At 38.2% G+C, this 21,009-nt stretch overlaps 1 protein-coding gene across 2 annotated transcripts in view; it reads left to right on the top strand.

Annotated features, from left to right (window-relative positions):
* Positions 1-11,447, top strand: part of Nipsnap (protein nipsnap) — a 48,696-nt gene extending 37,249 nt beyond the window's left edge. Inside the window, exons 7-9 of one of the 2 annotated variants that reach the window (XR_013897342.1) lie at positions 2,012-2,138; positions 5,280-5,511; positions 9,357-9,425. Coding sequence is in view for 1 of the 2 variants with exons in the window: in XM_080272405.1 (XP_080128531.1) it covers positions 2,012-2,138; positions 9,357-9,505 (276 nt within the window). In the remaining variant the exon portion in view is untranslated. Of the gene's footprint in view, positions 1-2,011; positions 2,139-5,279; positions 5,512-9,356 lie in introns of both variants that reach the window. The other variant, XM_080272405.1, reaches the window with a different exon arrangement.
* Positions 11,448-21,009: the final 9,562 nt, after the last annotated feature.

A 21,009-nucleotide genomic window follows, 5' to 3' on the forward strand; every position in this document is an offset into this window, starting at 1 on the left:
GGCTCACAGAAAAAGCTAACACGTTAGCCAAAAATGCATTGTTTCAAGGTAATACTGTAAATACTCTTAAGTATTATAAGTAAGAAATTCTCTGCTTGTATGTACAAAAGGGTAAATAATTGCTACGTAGATTAAATAATCACAGGTTTTACAACCACAGAACCTAACCCCCTCACCTTTAATAGTTGTGGGTTAATTTTGTTTAAATTGCACAAAATTCATATTGCATGACTTTAAATATCACAGCATTCACGTAAATTGAAAGGTCACTGTACATACAGTATATGTCACCTACACCCCTGATTTTGGTTTTTGCTGCAATATATATACTGTATGACACCCAAAACAGAGGGGCTAAGACATATGGGTATAGATAGATAGGTAGATGGATGGATGGAGTAAGTAAATAATTTTAAAGTGAGATTCAGATTACTACAGTACATTCAATGAATTTGCAATGTGTGTAAAGAATAGTATGTTTATTAAAGTCTTAGGCAGTATTGATGATAGTTTGATATGGAAAAAGACATCATAAAGATGTCTCAGGGAATTGCATGCTGTCCACAGCATTCTCAGCTTCACTTGCCTCCAATCAAATGCAGTGGTGTCATTTTAAAGAGCTTGGCTATTCCACCAGTTTTAGGTGAACAAAATATACATCAGATGACATTTTTAAAACTCATTAAATACACTTAAGGCTCATATTCTTGTCGGTTAAGGAAACTTCCTTACACCTCTTCCCGAGCAAATTATTTTACTTATCACAGCTTGCTGTCCTCTTCTGAGTATTTTGAATCATTGCATTATCACCATATTTTGCAGAAATTACTTACAAAACTGTATAAGCCAGCCATAACCAAAAATAAATCACTATGGAAGAGATGTCAGGGAACCTGCATAACTAATGAAAATATGGGCCTTACACCTTATTTACAGTGCTACATTCTGGCTACTGCCAAGTGATTTTATTAAGTATAGAAGAAACATCTCCAACTTAAGGGGTTAGAAGCAGTCTCTGATATCCTTTTGTTATGATGACATTGTTTTACCCTGGTTTCCACTGGATGATTTGAGTCATCATAAAAGAGTACCTTTGGACTGAATAGTTACTGAATTTCTTGTTAGTGTAAGAACTAGTGGGCTGAGCTGTGATAGATTGGATCTGTATAGGAGGGGAGTGTTTATAGCACTTAGTCAAAAGATGTAGCAGAAGAATACTGTACTAATTTGTTTGAAACTGTGAATGGAATGACATACAGTGGATGGTAGAAGGACAAAATTGGTTCAGTAGGCCTAAGTTAAAAGATAGTGAAAATGGACAGAACACTGGGAGAAGAAGAAACATGCAGTAGCATGGTTCAGGAGAGTGAGAAGCTCCTGAACACATGGGGAGTTTTTTTTTTTTTTAATTATTATTTTTTTTTTATGCATCAGAGGACAACGAGTTCTTAGTTCCAGTATGATATGTACTACACTACAGTATGTATGTATGTTTGTGTGTACATATTGAACGTTTTAATGAAACAAAATACCTGACCACTGGGAATCCTATTTATCTATCTATTGCCAGACATCATAATCCCATAAGGGGTGGCCATTTGACTGAGTTAGTTGTTTTACAGGGAGGGGCACTAACCCTTACTGACACTTAGGGAGCATGTGTGGTTTGGTTATATGGTTACCACCCAGTGTTATAAATGGTTTCTTGACTTAGAGGAAACCATTAGGCTTGTCACTCAATGTAAATCCGCCAATCGGTTAAATTCTGAGTTTGGTCCAGAATGGTATCTATTTAGCGTGTGTTCTGCCGCCGCATCCATGGCATGCAAGCTGCCAGCAAGCTTAGCATGCAGTGGTGCCTGTTCTTTCTGCTGTCTTATAGAGTTTGTGATGTCGCAACATAAAGGATGTATCGTTGGATGAGCATACGGTACAGTATAGTGAATGTGGTCTCTTCTAATTTGTTCATCATCTAACTCTTGTCTTTGTTAATTTGTCTGTACTCCACCAGCCTGGGACCATGATTGAGTGGGGCAACAACTGGTCTCGTGCCATTCACTTCCGTCAGGCCAACAATGAGGCATTCGGTGGGTTCTTCTCTCAGGTGGGCCGCCTCTACAATGTCCATCACATATGGTGTAAGTAGCAACCTCATTCTGTCTAGGCTTTTTTTTTTTTTTTTTTTTTTAACACCTTGCATCGACAACTTCCTGTCATTTTGCAGACCATGATTAATCCTTTTCCAGGTTACATCCCTTTTTAGTTCCTTTATGGTGATACCAGATGCTTTTATTCCAGTAAGGAAAGGCCTCTTTTGTTGAAGGAGTTTACTAAGGCTATATTTAACCTCTCCATTTGAGAAGTTTGTTGTGACCTGAATAAAATCAAGAGATTGCAAGAATAAAATGAAAAAGATGCCCCTTAGTTAAATGGTTTGAATCACGACCAGTTCATATCAACTCCAGATTTGTCCATGATTATGACTAGACCTCATACCACTTATATATATTTTCTTAGTTGACCCTGGTTTTACTTTAACCAAAACATAGTAAGACTGACCATTCATTGTGCCGGCACATGAATTGTATCTTGACTGATTTGCCATGTCCCTGATTGTACCCAATGTTTTAAGATTAGCGTGATCTCTTTAACCATATCCTTTTGTTTCTCAAGTTTCTAATGTTTATGCCTTTTCTTGTGCACTTCTTTCCCAGTATTAGCTACCCATACCGGTATCTTTTTGGCTTTATGAAGTTTTTATGGCTTGCCTCCCAAGAGTATATGTTTTGTTATTATGTTTTGATGTTTGTTGCCACATAATTTTCATTTTCACTGCAAAGGCTTTAATAACTGTATAGCAGTTTCCTGTCATGCTAATTTTTTTTTTTTTTTTTTTTTTTTTTTTTTTTTTTGTAGCACTTGCCTGGGAATAAAAAGTTGTGAAAAATAAACCCACTTATTACTGTCGTGTGATTTGCATGATTTGCTGTAAATTCATGCAAAACATTTTAAATTGTGTTACAGCTAAAGTTACGTACTATTGACATTAACCTGTGGATTCCGCAATTACCTTTTTTTATCCCACCCTGTGGTGCACAAAAAACAAAGGAAAAAAAGATTTTCTTTAGTTTTTGGTTATTATAAACTTAAAGATAAACATCTAGGGCATCATCTGGTGAAAAGAAAAAAATCTCTCTCTCTCCCTCTTTGCGTAAGTCCTTGCGTAAATTTATGTATGGGAGTAGTGAAAAAATGAAAAAAAAAAAAAAATTGTTTTTGTTTATTATAAGCTTGAAGATAAACATCCAGGGCTTCATCTGGTGAAAAGAAAAAAAAATCTCTTTCTCTCTGTCTTTGTGTAGCACCATGCATAAGTTTGTGTAGGGGTGGAGTAGTTAGTGATGATGCACGGCCAGCATAGCCTGAGCTGTGGCTTGCAACGTGATGCTACCCAGCCTGAGCTGTGGCTCGCAGTCCACGTGTTAATGACATTATGGTTGGTTTAATGCATTCTGAGGATGAAATAACTTTTCTACTGTCACATGCAGAAAGAGTAATTTGTTATATTTAATCCCTGAAACTTATAAAAAGTTGAATGAGCCTGATTCAGTCTCTCCAATCACTGGTAAAGTAGGCCACAGTAATACTGTATTCAAATGATAATGCCATTAAGATGATGTTGTTGTTGTTGTTGCAGTGCTTATCTTGGAAATGGGATTTAAGTCTCAGTGGGTGAGATCTGATGAGTAAGATGGGTGCTTTACTACCTGTATTGATGTTCCATTTTGAGTGTAGTAGTGATTTACATGTACCTTATTCATGTACCTTATTATAAGTGCATAATCAGACAGCACAGCTCAATCTCCTCTGATATCTCACAGATAACAAAGTGCTTCATTATAAGATAACTACAGTGGTGAAAGGTCAACTTTTCAGGGATGCTTGTTAATGCAAACTTTGGTTATAGGAAGGCTGAAGTAGGTAGTATGTAACACTTAGGTACAGTATTTTATTTTGACTTCTACTAAACAATTTTATTCAGTTGATGAAAAATCCAGCAGTGAAGGGATTTCATTTTAGAATAAACAGATCCATTTTGTTTGAATGAACCTACATAGTATTACTTCATTGTTGTATTGTTCTGTCTTAAGGAACCTCTTATGTTCTTTGTGTGTGATTGCTGCTTTGTTAAGTGTGATTATCACAACTCTTAATTCCATATTGTTGCAGTTTACTGATGTATGATCTTGTACACACATACATATATACATGCTCATGCACAAGCACACATACAGTCTCTGTCTACCTCTCTTTCTTTAGTACTGAAAATTTAAAGAGGGAAGAAAAATAAGTAGATGGATCATAAACTGAGTGCAGTTATTAATTCCTGTATTTTTGCTACCATTGGTTACTAGGACACAATTGCTATCTGGCTTAGTTCAGAGCAGGTTGAAAATAGAGGATGTATTGTGCAGTACAGTAGTTATGCCGGTGCACATAAAAGGGAAGAGGTGGCTTGTAATTAAATGATAGATACTCTTGTTTCATTCAATCTTAGTACAATAGCTAGGTCTCATGGTAAAAGCAGGTGAGATTACACTGCAGTTACTTGATGTAGGTGTGATGTTGACCCATGTGATGTATTTTATGCTAGTGAAATAACAGGTTTGTTATGCCAGTGTCGCAGGTAAGTACAGTCTGTAGAGTTTTATTAATCTCTGTACATAATTATAGGGAAAAAATGTGCGCAGTGCATGCTTTCACAGTTTTTGTGTATATTGTTTTTAATGACTTTGGAACCATATTCATACCTAGTGCAATATTTTAAAGCTTCAGCAGTAAGTCTGTTTGCAAGTTTTGTACAGTAGTCATAGCTTAACATACCATGTGTGTATATTATTTTTATTTAGCTTTGTTCATCTTGCTACAATATACCTGTGGCATTATGTTTATGAGTGGGATGTAAGTGGCTGCTTGAGTGTTATGTATTTGAAGAGCTTTATACTGTTTTTTAATTACTGAATAGAAGCCTCTTAGATTGTTTTCTTAGTAATATCATTAAAAAAAACTAGAAATCATTTTCAAGAGTGAAGCTGCTCTAAGTGTAAGTAAAAGAATGTTGTAAAACTGAGTGAAATGTAGCCACTTTCATTACACTGCCAAGTCACCACCACCACCTTCACCCATCACAAACCAGACACATCTGAGCCACATCTAACCACCCTCCTCCCCCTCCTTTTCTCCCAATCCCTTCCCACTCTCCCAACCTCAATAAGCAGGCTATGGAAGCATGGCTGACCGTAAGGAAAACCGTGAGTCAGCGTGGCGCAAACCTGGATGGGACGAGGTGGTGGCTTACACTGTGCCGCTCATCCAGGAGTATTATTCCCGCATCCTCACCCCAAACTCCTTCAGCCCCACTCAGTAAGGGTCTGCGGCGGGGTACCACATCACCCCGCCCAGCCCCACCCCACACATTGGCCCCAGCTTCAGCCCCAGGGGGAGAGAAAGGTTCGTCTATCAGGTGAAGCATTCACTGGGCACTGATAGCTAGAGAGTGGGTGCAAGATCTTTTTAGGTTTTAATTTTTGAGCAGTAATGCTGAGTTGCTAGCTGTGTAGGGATTTGAAGCAGTTGTGTTAGGATTCCCATTTACTTAATTTTTTGTTGTTTTAAGGTGATACTGTTCTGTACTTTCCACCTTCATGTTTGAAGGTTATATTTTGGTACAGTATTCAGAGATCACTGGCTACATGGGATGTGCATTGTGTCACAATATCTTACTGCTGCTTACAGAGTGAAACAGCATTTCAGTATGCTATATAAACAAAGTCTGTACAAGAATGGAGTTAATGGCTTTTTTTTTTTTTTTTTTTTTTTTTTTTTTTTAAATAGCCTTATGAGAATACATATTCTGTATCATCTTGCAGTTTCCTTAACATAATTGTTCTGAAGTTTACAGTATACAGTGTTTGTGCTAAACTGTGATACTGAAAACATGAGCATTAATTGTGGTACAGTTCTTTTATTTATTATTTGGTACAGTATATTCTTGCCTTGTTGATTATATCAATCGTACAAACAGTTACAGTGCATTTACTTAATTATATGTTATATTTAAATCAGTATATTTTTTTCTGCTCATTAGAAGTGTATATTCTGTACATATGCAGTATGAGCAAGTGTTGTCATATATTGGTATGAATACTGTACTGTGCATTATGTGTGTGTGCGTGTGGGTGTGGGTGTGATTCTGTACTGTAAGCATTTAAAGGCATTGTGTTGTTAATGGTATGCCATAGTCCATGGAGCCTTTGGTAAAGCATTGAAAGCTCATCCATTTTCAATATTATGTGTTCCTGTCTTGAAGTGTGATAAATTTTATATGGACTGACATATAGCATACAGACACCTCTCATCATTTATTGTTGCTTGGTTATGGAATTTTTTAAAATGTGTGTGTGTGTGTGTGTGTGTGTATATATATATATATATATATATATATATATATATATATATATATATATATTGGTCATGGGGGTGCTCACCATCTACTCACTCAGTGTAGTGCTGCTTTGGGTCTCTGCCCTTTCTTCTCTTCCATCCTGCCTCATCTTTCTTTCCTTCACTCTTTCTTCCTCCTTCTGCCTGCGGGTGACTTTACACTCACTCTTCTGTCTTTCTTTCCTTCATACTTTCCTCTTCCTTCTGCATATGGGTAATTCTACACTGAGTGACAAGCCAGGTGGTTTCCTGTATACCAGGAAACCATTTACTGTGCTGGGTGGTAACTATATAACCAAATTTTGGAGCCTGGTGGTTTAGTGGGTAATTAAGGTGCTCAAGTCGGATTAAGCCTGTGTTGGTTTTTATCCAAGGGGTGGTTGGGGTTTATTGCTCACATAATGCTACTGAGCGATGAGTGAGGCTGGTCACTCTCATCTTAAATGTCAGGACCAACTTGCCTAGCCCCGGGTTCCTACGCTCCTCATGGGGCGACATAGGATTGTGTGATGGATGGATGGATGGAATGTTCGAAACAGTAGTTTGGAGAACAGCCATTTGTGAAATGTTCTAATAGTTAAACCTACATTTTTTTAAAAATAAACATCAGAAAATGTAAGTCAGATCATTGTTCTTTTGTACTATATTAAAAAAAAATCAGATTACAGATGAAGCCTCTGTTATTGTATATTTTTATGAGCTTTTTTTGGCTGTACCATGGCATAGCATTCCATTACCATATGCTTAACAGCTCGTCAGTAAAGAATGCCTTCCCAGCCTAAGCCCTGTGTAACAATCCTGTTTCAGTGCAATCTGAAATTGGCATGAGATTTAAATGAAGCCCCCACTACGAGTCTTAATTCAAGGTTGTTAGAGTAATGATTAACTGATATGTACGCTGTCTACTATTAAAACTCTTCGAACTCAGGCCTTTCCCTTCTCAGGTATGCGTAGAAACATATGGCATGTTTTCTTGGGATTATTTTTATTTGTTTTCTTGGGATTATTTTTATTGTTAATAAATCAAATGGACACAAGTTTTGCATCATTTACTTATGATTATTTCATGAATAATTACCGCAGCTAGGTTGATATATACAGTATGGAATTTGTTATAGCCCTGCAGCCTTCACATATTCTAACTTACCCTGCTTGGAAAAGATAAACTCAAGATGCATTACAAACACCCTCCCTAACTCCCCTTTCACTGTTGATGTTATATTGTATATGTTTTAATATATCCAAGAGCACCACATGTTTCAGTATGCAATCAGCTCTTCTTTTAAATTCCTTCAATCCAGTGATGCCTGTTTCAGTTTATTTTTGCCATCTCCACACAGTTTTGCTTAGGTATGAAGAGATATCAGATGGGAAGGTGTGATTTGTAACCCTTATATACCTTTCATAATATGAGTCTCCCCAAAATTGAATAAATCATCTGGGTGTTGCAAGAATAAAGTAATAAAATGTGTCATTGGATTGCCAAGGTTAAAATTGTAGCCTCATCATTTATCCTTTACCTTTCACATTTTTGCATGATGATGTTTGTAATGCCAGCTTCATTTTGTTGCTTTGTGTTAACTTATGGAGTGAGACTTGGGCCATGCTGATGTGCTTCTTGTAGTGATTTTTAACCACAGTGTCATTACCTGTATAGTTTTTATCAGCAGCAGAAATAGCCCTCTGCTCCATATAGCAAGAAGTTATGTCCATGGTTAGCCCCTTGACTGTGATATCCATTCTTTAATATTCTGGCAGTTATAAGATCATATTATGTAAATTAGGAAGGACCTCTCACACTCAGGGGAAAAGAATGATCTGTTTTAACTCTCTCTACTGTAAGAGGTGTCTCCTAAGCTGAATAAAACTGCTTGGCACTGCAAGAATGACGTTTTAAAAGTTATCATAGTGAAGAGGTTAAAATGTTTCATCCAATTAGTTTCTTTGCATTTTGGCAAAGTAGAGCACTGAAATGCACAGTATGCACCAGATATCCAAGGAAGGTAATACAAAGGTTCAGGCACTGGTGAACTTTCTTTTTTCTTAAACTGGGGATATATAGTAAAGCATAGATGTACAGTCAAAGAAACAGCTATCTTCTCATTACTGGTTTATGAAAATCTACAGTTGGCAAAATACAGTACAATGAAAACACTATTAGTGCATGTTTCAGTTGGTTTAGTTTTTCCTCTGTGTATTCATCAAACTTTGGGAAGATATTTATGTCTCTATCTCTACATTTCCTATGCATGATTTTATTGTTTCTGTGCTGCAAACACTATACAGGAACTTAATGAAATATATTGCAAGATATTAAGAGAGAGCTTTCAGAGTTTGTGACATCTGTTGTAGTTTAAGAGTGAAGTACAAGTAAGAGACAGGTTTTAGATCCGTAGTTCACCTTATGAGTACTTTTTTTTCGTAGGTAGGTTGTAGCCAGGTGGGGAAGGGGCAGGTGGGGAATAATAATGGATTATTTTTTTGTTTTACCTACTGTAGCAACTTGCCTACCCCTGGTCTTCTATGCTCCTCATGGGGAAACGCTGGATTAGATGATGTAGATGTAGTTTACAGTTTGCAAAATTGTCATTAGTATGGTAGGAAAGACTGGCTAACACCATATGATAGGTTATTTATTCACATGGGCTGTTGACTGTAGTTACTTGTAATGGATAAGCTGTGAGAGTCAGTTCTGAAATCATACAGTAGTAGTAACACCACTTTGAAATCATATATTTATTGGAAATCATGTAAAACATTATTTTTTAGAACAGCTGCATTAATATGGCAATATAATGAATATGATAAGTAATTGTAACCTGTCTCATTCTCCCAAACCATCTCTACTCCAGGCTACAACTCACTGGCTGGGAGGAAGGAGGCACGTGAGAATGCGTGGCGACACCCTGGCTGGGATGAGGTTGTGGCATACACAGTGCCACTCATCAGCGAGATGCATGCTCGCATACTAGTACCCAACCACTTCTCACCAGCACAATAAGAAAACTAAGAGACTGAGTGGCATGAAGCTGGCACTGCACCTGCAACATAAATTTATTATTGTACCTGGGTACATCAGATGTCAAAGGGATAGGTTATGTGTGACACAATTTAGCTTGATACCCCAATGCATCATCACTGCAGTGTTCCACATCCCATCACTTCAGTTGTAGAGGTGGCTATAAGTGCAGCAGACTTAATCCACATTACAGAGGGAATGCAGTATCTTTTGTGCACAGCAGCTTAGTGCTCAGGTGGATATATTGGGTAGTTCATCCTGGTGGTTGAAATTATTGCCACATGACACTAAAAACATTGCACATGCCACCACAGACTTCCAAGTTGTGCCACATTGAACAAAATGTCATAGCACGAACACCCATTGTGCATCTTATTTGGGTGTGCCAAATCGTCTTAAAAAACACTGAGCATGAATGAAAGCTAGAATGTTCCAGGAGACTATTCTCAGGTGTGTATTCCAAGAGGAAAATAAGCATTTCCATCACATCACTTGGGCACATCTTTCTCCCTTGGGCTCACAGACAGAGTTTGAAACTTAAGTTATGTATGACTTGTCTTGTGTTATGGTGTTTATAAGCATGCATGAAACCATGTTCAGGCACTGTCATCACTGGTCAACACCCCCTATAATGTTATGCTCTCAGACATTTAATATACTGTATCTTCTTGATGTGACACAACTAAATGCATCAAAACACTGAACCACCAGCACCTTGTTTCTACCATTCATCAGTCATATTCAGTTGGTCATTGCAGTCAGGCCTGTGAATCACATCACTGTTGACAGATTGCAGGCACAATTGTTGTAATTTTCACACTATTTTTTTAGACTCAATCATCCCACTGAACGTGTAATCCTTTGAAATGAGGAGCTGGCAGTTCATATCTGCAACTACATAGAATAACCTCAAACTGTCTATTCAAAATGAATCAGAAAACTTTAACTGGGAAGGGCTGGTGTCGCAGGCATCACTCTGTATATAATTATACATAAACTGTAAGAAAAAAGCTGTTAGGAATCCACTAACACAGGTAGCATGTGAGTACATGGAAATGGTAAAAGTGTAATTGCTGTGGGTAAAAAGAGGCACAATGTACAAAACTTGTTAACCAATAAGGCTATCACTATTGTTGCACTGTGTTGATTTAAAGAGAGGGACAATCCAGTGTTTAAGCTTGTACTGTAAACACAACAGTGGAACAGTCCCGCATTCATTCTGCTAGGCAGTGTAAGCAGTGGTGCAGCCCTGCACTAAAGCTTCTAAACAATGCAAAGAATGGGACAGCTCTGCATTTGTAAATTGGGATTGATTGATTCTCAGCATTCCCAGGAAATTATTCCAGAAGCTTACTGTATATATTAATTGCTGTATCATAATTACATTCATGTTTTATTTTACTTTAAAGCCATGTTTAAGGATGACTCTTATAATAAGGCACATAAGGGTTTTTACTGGTGTTATATGGCATTTTACAAAGCACCCTATGAGCATAGAGACTGCAGTGTTAGAAATGCAATTACAACCTAGGAAACTTTATCCAGAGTATAGTTTGGTATTATGCTATGTTATCCTGTCATTAGGATTATAAATGTTTGTAATTCTTTGTAAGATAGAGATATTAAACAAATATGATATTCTTTTATGTATTACTAACTTATATAAGTACTCCTGTGGACTAGAAAACATTTGGATTTTCTTTTTTGTTAGGGATTTTTGTTGTTGTATAAGTGATTACTGTACCTCCACATGCACAAATTGCAGAAAACAGTTGTTCAGTAACAGATGTGGATGAATATTTGCGGGTCTTTCTTGTTGATTGAACTGTGTACTGTCTGCGGTGCAATCTGGATTATTTAGATCCCAGTATCTGTCTTTTATTGTGCATGTATCGGTTGGATAAATATCTGTTGCCTTCATGCTTCTTGGATATGATTTTTTCCTGAAAAATGCTGAGAATCTTATGGCCGTAGTTTTATAGCCTTTTGCCATCCCATTACCCTCCATTCCTGACAGATACTTCTTCATTGTTTTCGTGTTCAATTTTCTTGCTTTATTTTTTACTCATAAAACATTATACTTTTGTTGCACATTATTCATTACTTTCATCTTCTTTCAGACAAGCCTTTAATGAATGGGGTTATTAAAATGAGTGATTGGGATAAGCCAATGCACAGTTTTTAATACATTAGCTATAAATGTTGTCCATGGTATTTCAGCCAGGTGGGCAGGTAGGTGGTACCAGGTTCTAAAAATACGGTCTTTGCCAGGCGTTAAATGCCAGTGTCCTGAAATGAATGATGTGATGAATAACTGTACATTTCTCTGTATTTACAAGAAATATTGTAATCTTTTTCATGAATGTTTTAAATCTCCCCAAAAGATAAATGATTTATTTTGCTAGTAAGATTAATAATGTAAATGTACCAACAGAAGTAAGGTTACAGATCCACCTCCTGTCTCGTTTGTAAGTACTGTCACAGCTTCAGAGCAAGAGTCAGGAGGGCGGAACTCAACCAAGTCCTTAGTCAATCATGCGTCGTCGTCATCATCACCATCACCAGCAGCAGCAGCAGCAGCAGCAATGCCATCATCATTGTCATGATTTACATTCACTTATGTCAGTTCACATTCTTGGCCTTCCATACCTACTCCTACCCTCAAATTCATTTATGTACTGCCTTTACTATCCCATTCACAAAGCTGTTTGTTTTTGTAGTTACACTTTCAAAGGGCCTGTCAGTAACCCTCTACAAACTCAACCCACTTCCGTAACACATAGGGAATTGGTGAGGTTGGTTATATGGTTACTACCCAGAGTAGTAAACCGTTTCCTGGTTTAACAAGAAAACATTTGGTGTGTCACTTAGTGTAGAGGTATGTGAAAGTCACCCTGCACTGAGTGAATGGATGATGGATGCCTGTACCTACCTTTGAATGTGCTGAAAAGTGCTGTACTAGAAGAAGTACCCTGAGATGGTTTGGCCACGAGTATTGATTTGTTTTGTTTGTTTTAGTTATTGTAAGAAGAACAAGAGATGTGATGAGATTCTGCAAGACCCTTTCTTTGTTGTTTTTGCTAAACCCTGGTCAGTCTGGTCAAGCAGATCTGTCAGCAACTGACTCTGTGGACCTGTCATAATGATGCAATACAGTACATATGGTACAACACCCCTTGTGGCAGACAGTGCCTCAGAAAGGCAAGACCATTGTCTTTTCCATGGCAAGATGCATGGAGTATTAGGAAGTTTGGCTCCCAGGTTGTATCTGCTCCTGCTCCTCCTGGGATGCACAGCAATAACACGTGCAGGCTCCTGGTCAGCACTTGTTCTTGTAAAACTAAATTCTGTAACTTTTATATTTTTTCTCTTGCAACAAAGGTTTGCTTTTACAGGAAGAAGTGGAAAACATGGGAAGATTCAGTACTGCAATCTCTTTTCCTTCCTGCAAAAACAAATATTATAGTTACAGAAGGGAATTATGAGGAATTAATCATTTAATTTCGTTTTTGAAGGCTCCAACGTGCTTGCATGCGTTGACCTTGATCATCTAATAGTGACTTTCCATGCTGCTCGATCTCTGGCAGCCTCCCTGTTCAGTCCCTTAACCCTGAGGTCACAATGACGTCGTCCCAGGTCTTTTTCGGTCTACCCCTCGCAACCCCACCCGTAATATTAATGCTGCTCACTCTCTGCACCCAATTATCATCCCCCATCCTCTCCACATGCCCAAACTACCTCAATCTACCTCTCCTCATCATAACACCAATACACTCCAGTTCCATCCTACCTCTCAACTCTTCCATCGTAAACCTAGCCCCCCTCCCAGGCCTTGCACTGAGGGACACGTTGCACATGCACCTAATCATTGTCATTTCTGCACGTTTGAGCCTGCGAATATCCTCTTCCTTTACTGCCTAGGTCTCACTACCATACGGTATTATACTCCTAACACATGCTGCATACAAAGATCCCTTGGCACGTAGGGAGAGCCCTTTCAGTGTCAGGAGAGGCAACAGCTCCCTGAACTTCTTCCAACCACTCCTCACCCTAGCCACAGAGCTAGCTCCAGCCCCACCTCCAGCACATAACATGTCTCCCAAATAACAAATGTCTTCCACACATTCAAGAGACTCGCCAGCAAGTCCAATCCTTTCATGCCTGACAATCACCACCTGCTCTCCCGAACACCACACACAAAATCATAAGTTTATTTTTTGAATCTGGGATTGTGTCAACAGTTGCTACTTATTCTTTCACTATGAGGATGCCTTATTGGATTTTATTCTTGTAATCAGACGATTCCATCCAAGTGTGAGGAGGCTTCTAGTAGTGAAGGGGTCAGTGATAGCTAGAATTAACCCTTCCAGTTAGAAAAGTCTGCCCTAAAATGAATATTCTCGTATGTCTAGTGGTGGCAAAAGCAAAAATATTCGTCACCGTAGTAAAGGGGAAAAAGCCCTCCTTGTATACCAAAGTGTCTCTAACATATTTTAACCCTCTCACTGCGAGGTGTTTCTCTTCAGTCCGAATACAACCGTCTGTCCGTAGCAAGAATGAAATACAGTAGTCATCGTATGGTGGGAGTTATTAGTCTGTCCGTAGCAAGATTGAAATAGTCATCGTGTGGTGGGAGTTAGTAGTCTGTCCGTAGCAAGATTGAAATATAGTAGTCATATTATGGTGGAAGTTATTAACGACACCAATTTCTAATCCTTTCACCACGAGGTTTCTCATAAGCTAAATAAAATAGGCTCTAGCAAGGATTAAACGAAAGGTGTCATTGTACTGAAAGTAATTATAGGTATGGTAGACGATTCCTATAGCCCTTTCACTATGAAAGGTTTCACTGGACCAATGTCTGGCGGCAGCAACAATGAAAGATAATAGACGTCCTCGCACTGAATTAGTTACCCCTTCAGTACTAAGAGTATTCTGTTCTATTCGCAGATTAAGGAAGATATACTGAAGATGGAGATAATCGCCATTAACTTTTTTTTTTTTTTTTATCGCTCATCTTGGAGCTAATTTCTCATCTCTTCGCTACAAGAGGACTCCCGCAAGCTAAAGATAATTATCTAGGTATAGAAAGAGTAGAATGTAGTATATAACATCGTTAAAAAAAGGGGGGGGGGGCAATCCAAGATGGGGAGGAGAGGAGGGTTAACCCAACAATACGACTGTCAGTGTGTCTCAGGACGTTGGGTAGGGAAGTGCGTTGCTCTTTTCTCTCGCGTCTCTTGCACATGGATACATTGCTTTTCCTTCGATAACTCACAAATTCCGGTGAATCACTGTGGTTGTATCTTCGTGCACGGAAATGATTGATGTGAAAGAATACTGATCTGCCAGAAGTGGTGCCTGCAACTCGTTTCAATACAGCGAAAAGTGATTTTGAATTTTGAGCATCAGTTACCCGTACCAACTTGTTCAGTGCAGCAGTGTGTGGGTGGTTTGTATAGTGAAGTGATGTGGATTTTAGACTTGGATTATGCGAACTGATGTATATAGAGGAATTATACTAACGCTGTGTGCATAATTCGCCGTTCCAAAAAGGTTAGTATCGTAGTTTAATGGTAGTTATGTGAATAGGTTAGGTGGATGATTCCAAGTGAATGCAGTTTGTTTTGTGCATCAGTACGCTGCAGAAAGACAAGCAAGATTTCCACTGCACTTGACAAAGGTTTTTACTACAGTAAGGTTAGACTAATACATTGCAGGTGTGAATGCATTGATATAATACGGTGAATGATAATTTTATTCACTGGAAGCCCAGATGCATTTTCATATAATTTAGTTGTAGACAAACATATTCCATTAATTCATCCCTACAAAGGTTTTAAAGTGATACAGTTGTGTGAGTGCGTGGGATAATAGTAGTGAATGGCATTATTTCATAGGATTTCAACTGCATTAATTTGGAACTTCGTAGCAAACATGCAAGATTCCCACAGTTCATTGTTGCAAAAATTTTAGTGACAGTTAAGTTACTGCATGAATAAAAAAAAAAAAGTAGTGAACTCAGGGGCGTCCGCAGGATTTTTTGTAAAGGGGGGGACAAAATAAAAAATTATACGTAGGTTATATGTGCGGTTATATCAAAACACACTCCAAATAGGCATAGGCATATACTTACATGAGTTACATGACTTACACCATATGCAAAGTGACAGAATGCATGAATCAAATCACTCAATTATCCTTGAACAAGAACTGAAGCCGTCGAATTCCAAGAAGGGGGCCACTGCCCCCCCCCCCTTTCCCCCATGAGTGAACTGAGTCTCTGAGGTGCGTGACTGCGTGTTAATTTTGAAACGAAATACATTAATTACAACTCGTAAGCTACGAGTTCTAGATCCTTACGGGTCAAGACATTGAGCATACAGTTCATGGCAAAAAAAAAAAAAATGCTCTGTTTAGGATTTCTTTTTTTCTTAATTACTATAAAACTACTGCTGGATTCACAGACTTCTGACTAGGTTTTGTTTTTGTAGCAAGAACAAGACACGGACATATTAGAACTTATTTTTCCTTGCCCAAAAATTTTTAATTCGTAATTTTCCTTTCATGGCAAAGATTTGTTTATACAGAAAAATAACACGAGGGAAATTAAAAGATTCCAAGATAGTCTCCTTTTCCTTCCTTCAGTAACTCAATTCAGTTGCAGTTTAGTTGAAAAATAGTCATGAAATAAATCAGTAATGAATAGACAAATAAATAATGGACAAGCAGGATGACCACAGTTCTTGGAAACATTTGCAAACAATTCATTGCTACAAATATTAGTAGAGTGAAAAGAGCAGTTGCTTGAGTACATTGATGAATTGTAGTGATTTAAGTGTTATTCATTGGGAACCCAAATTTATTAATGTTTAACAGTAGGCAGGCAAGTTCCCCAAGTTTATAGCAACAAAAAGTCAGAGATTTATAAAGTTGTACGCGTCGGCAGTCGTTACTGTACGGTATACAGTTGTGTGCGTTTATCCCTCACTTGTGCAGTTGTGTGTGCGTAACCTGTTCCATCACAGTTGTGGGTCTAGGCCATGTGTAATATTATAGAGTTGTGTTGAGGAGGCTGTCCGTATACCTGTGTTTAGTACAACTCGGTAAAAGACAACAAATCCCTACAGTCTAACGCAAGGGTAGAGTTGTGTGTCCAGACGAATGAAATTTTTATTCAGGTGGAACCCAAATGCATTCATGTACAGTAGAAATGAGTTACAGAATGATCGTGTTCTGCTAATTAGTGGCTTTTTCTAAGAAGTAGGGACAAATATTATGAAGTTATAAATGTTGATACGGAAATAAGATATATAAAAGCTCAACATTTAAATTGTAGAATTAGAATAAAGTAGGGTAATAATAATGATGAAAATATGAGTAATTAAACTGATGTGATATACAGTAATTAGAATATAATATGTAGTTGTTAATACCGTAAGTATAATACGTAGGCTACTGTAGTTGTTTTTTGCTTCAAAGAAGTCTAGAACCAGAAAATAACTTTATTTCTCGATTTTTTTGGGAAAGATAAGAAATACACACACTCTGATACTGTACACCACTGTGTATTAAACCAACTGCTTAGAAGTTTGTAAAGTCGACAAAATAGTCTGGTGTTTGCATGAATAAAACACCAGTATTCCTTAGTGTCCACATAGGCTAAGCGAAAATTATCTACCTATCTACCGTATATATATATATATATATATATATATATATATATATATATATATATATATATATATATATATATATATATATATATATATATATATATATATATATATGTGTGTGTGTGTGTATATATATCCAATTAGCTCCCAGTGTCCTCAGTATAGGACGGAGCTGGGCATTTTCAAAATTTAATAAAGAAGGGAACCCCGGGGAAGGGAACTATGAGCTTCGCGACTATGAGCCGACAGGCGAAGGGCGGTACGCCTAGCGCCATTCCAGCCAAATCCCTCGCACAGGAACTCAGGGAGCCAATGGGTTAAATATTACAGTAACCCTTTAGTTGCTAGTGTTTGCTACAGCTGAGTAAGAGCGTTTATATTATCTTGAGTAAAATATCCGATGGTGTTCTTGCAGCATAAGGGAGGGGGGGAGGTAGCTAATGCGTGTGGATTGTTCTTGCTGATTTTGGTACATGTTTTGATCCTTACCTTAAACTTTGCTGGTTTTTAGTTACACTAAGATAATCTTTGAACGAAGTATATGCTCCACATGAATATTCAAAATGTAACCGAGTAGGGTTATGCATACAAGAATATATCGGTAACATAATTCATGGTTACATGAACCAGATGAATAAATACTTGTTTATGTGAATATAAATACTGAACATAACAGGTAGTTACACTGCATAGAAAATACAGCCCAAACATGCAGATAGATTGGCTATAGTATATTACTCTCAGTGTAGAGTAGTACCGTTTAAGTCTTGTTGATATGCAAGTAAAGGTTACCATACTTAGTTCTTACAAAATGTAGCTATTGTTATGTTGATAGCAATTTATATCACGTTAAATAGGCTATAAAAATGTAGGTGTAATAACTTTTTACAAAATACAGTAATAATAAGGGAATGGGTAATGAAACGTCAGTGTAGATGTGGTACAGGTATGCAGCTTTTACAAAATATGAGATTAGGTGATGAATCGTTGAAATAGATATACCGTAACTTAGACGAAAGAAAAATGGGTAATAAGTTTATTTACATCCGTGGACATTTCCGCGTTCGACATCTCGCGACACATTCGAACTAGTGGAATACAAGACTTGGGAAATCAAAGCAGCTGCCACGTGAGCAGTTTGTCTCAGCGCTCTATTTATTAGGGGAGGGGGGAAAGGGGAGGGTATGGGAAGAGTTGGGTATGAGGGTTGGAGGGTTGCAGTCCGTGAAAAGTGTGGTTGCCATGTATTGTTTTGGCATATTAAAGACGGATGGTTAAAAGTACTTGTAGATTTGCTTTTAAAACGTTCATGTACTTTACTGATACTTGTGCAATGAATTATTTAAATGAAAACCACGAAGAAAAGAACGAAGCCTATCCCTTTCCCCTCCTTCACATGATGCGTCGTTGGTTCGCTTTCTAGTCACGTGAACGAACTGAAAATTTTGTACTATAACAGCCACTGTTTCGTCATAACTCCATTCCAGTTTTACTTAAGGTATGTCGTGGAAGTAATAATGCGAAACAGGATTAGCTACATTGTTACATGATTTTTTTTTTTTTTTTTTTTACTGCAGTGAGAGATGTACTGTGTTTTATGAAAGGCACCGAAACGTACTGATTCTGAAGCCATTTGAGCTCCTGACCCCAGACTCAGGAGCTTGAGGATTCGTGTAGCAGGTTCGTTACAAAGTGCTATATTACAGTTGGTACACTTAGCGATTTCAGTCTGTTATCCATATAGAATGTTATTAGATGCAAGTACCATAAAAAAGTAAGGAAATAAAGCGTATCAAATAAAGACAGTGAAAACCAGCAACAAAATGATGTGCAAGTCTTATGAATGGGTGGCTTAGTAGCATCAGTGACCGATTACAGTGCATCCAGTTTAATAAATTCATTGCACATCCATGGTAAATCACAACATTTTAGGGGAACGAAATGAGAGAGAGAGAGAGAGAGAGAGAGAGAGAGAGAGAGAGAGAGAGACTTCCTGAGCTGAAAGGGACTGAATTACGCTTTGAGGCCTTCAGCAAGCCGCAAACCACGTCATTACACCCAGAGGGAGGATTATTTACACAGACTAACAGGAGGCTGCACCACTGACGCCACGAGAACGATACGGTACATGTAGCAAAGGGTGGAACGTCGCCGTGGAAAAGAAGAGTAAGAATGTCCACGTGGGAAAGAAAACAGAAGAGCGAGAGAGAGAGAGAGAAACAAAAATTTAAAGAATAGTAACGTTGATCAGTGTTGTACTTTATTTTATTTTATTGTATTTCTTTGGCGTGTGAGAGAGAGAGAGAGAGAGAGAGAGTTACATAGAGTTACATAGATACACAGACCACACAGACCTTACGGTCCCTACGAGGTGCTCCGGCCTTAATCCTAATATAGTGCATAGGAGCAGGAGAAAAGGATAGCACAGCAGAAGGCTCTCTCCCCCACCCTCCAGACCCTCCGGCATTTGCCGTGCAGGAAACAAGAGAGGAAGTAATACCTTGCAGGAATGAAAAACCTGAAGGAGGCTCCTTAGCACCTTTTCCTCACCAATTTGTCTTTGGAAAGTTAACATTCTCTTGTATGTCCTCTGTGCAAAATATATCAGTATTAGAAACCTATTAATGTCCTGAGAACGCTAACATGTGATATGCAGAAATAAATCGCTAAAGAGGCGGTGTTACGAATCCTTTAACTGACGAGCATGCGACTAATGCGAACTCAGGAAGAAAAGAGAGTGTTATTATGGACAATTTTAGCAGTTCTCTGGCTGCTGGTGAGGCTCTACGGATGGGGAGAGAGAAGTGAAGGGGTGAGGTGGTGGGGAGGGGAGGGGTGGTCAGCGCTGGGGGTGGCTATCAAGGTCAGGGAGAGAACAGAGAGGTAAGGGAGGGGGAGCGGGTAAAGTGGGGGGTGGAGTGAAAACAGGATCAGAGGGTTAATACACCTTGTCAAAATCCTTTATATAATTTTTTTTACACCTCCCACATCTTCAGATTTGTCTATTTTCTCAACTTCGAAATATTTTGTTACCCTTTCCTGTTCTTAAAATACCGGTATAGCTATAATCTCTTCATATCGTAATAGCGTTCATTTCTGTCTCATATACCATTTTGTACAATCTTACACTCGGCACCAACATTATTACCCTGCATTCCGTACTTACCAACGTACAGAGTCTTAATTTACTCCGTGTAAATGTAGTCTGTATCTCATTAAATTTCTTCATGATATTTAGGTGGTATGTAATTCAATTTTACATGCAATATTTGTCACAGAGCACACAGAAAAAAAATGCTTAAACTCATCCACTACCGGGAGATGGAGGAAAAGCGAGATGGCGGAGGGCTAGGTAGTGTGGGAGAATAGGGAATGGGGAGTAGAGTGGGTGAGGGAGTCAGAGGATGGGATGTGTTTGAGATTTGAAAGATTATCCTCCTCCATTTACTTCACTCTTACTCGGTTTCCTTCATTCACCTTCTTTCCAGCTGCTTGTTTCTTTCCCTTATAGTCCAGATCAGTACAGTTTAGAATAAATTTCTCATTAAGTTCTTCCTTTGAATTTTTCACGATACTTTCTATGCATCATGTGAAGTACAGATAATAGTAGACCAAGTGTCCTTTAACCAGGTCGTATTTTTGGAAACAACTGATTCTACTGAAGATCTGACCAACGTAGTTCTTAATATTTTTCTTGCCGGCCTGTTCTTCTGTCCGTAGCCTGGACTCAAAACAGATGCAACAGTCAAAGCTTGTCTTATAGCGAAGGGTAGATCGAAAGATTTGTTGTTTTTTTGCTTCCTTTTGAAT

Source organism: Coenobita brevimanus, chromosome 50 (genome assembly GCF_032717465.1).
Source record: "Coenobita brevimanus isolate Jiangsu-jjx chromosome 50, ASM3271746v2, whole genome shotgun sequence".
NCBI lineage: Eukaryota > Metazoa > Arthropoda > Malacostraca > Decapoda > Coenobitidae > Coenobita > Coenobita brevimanus.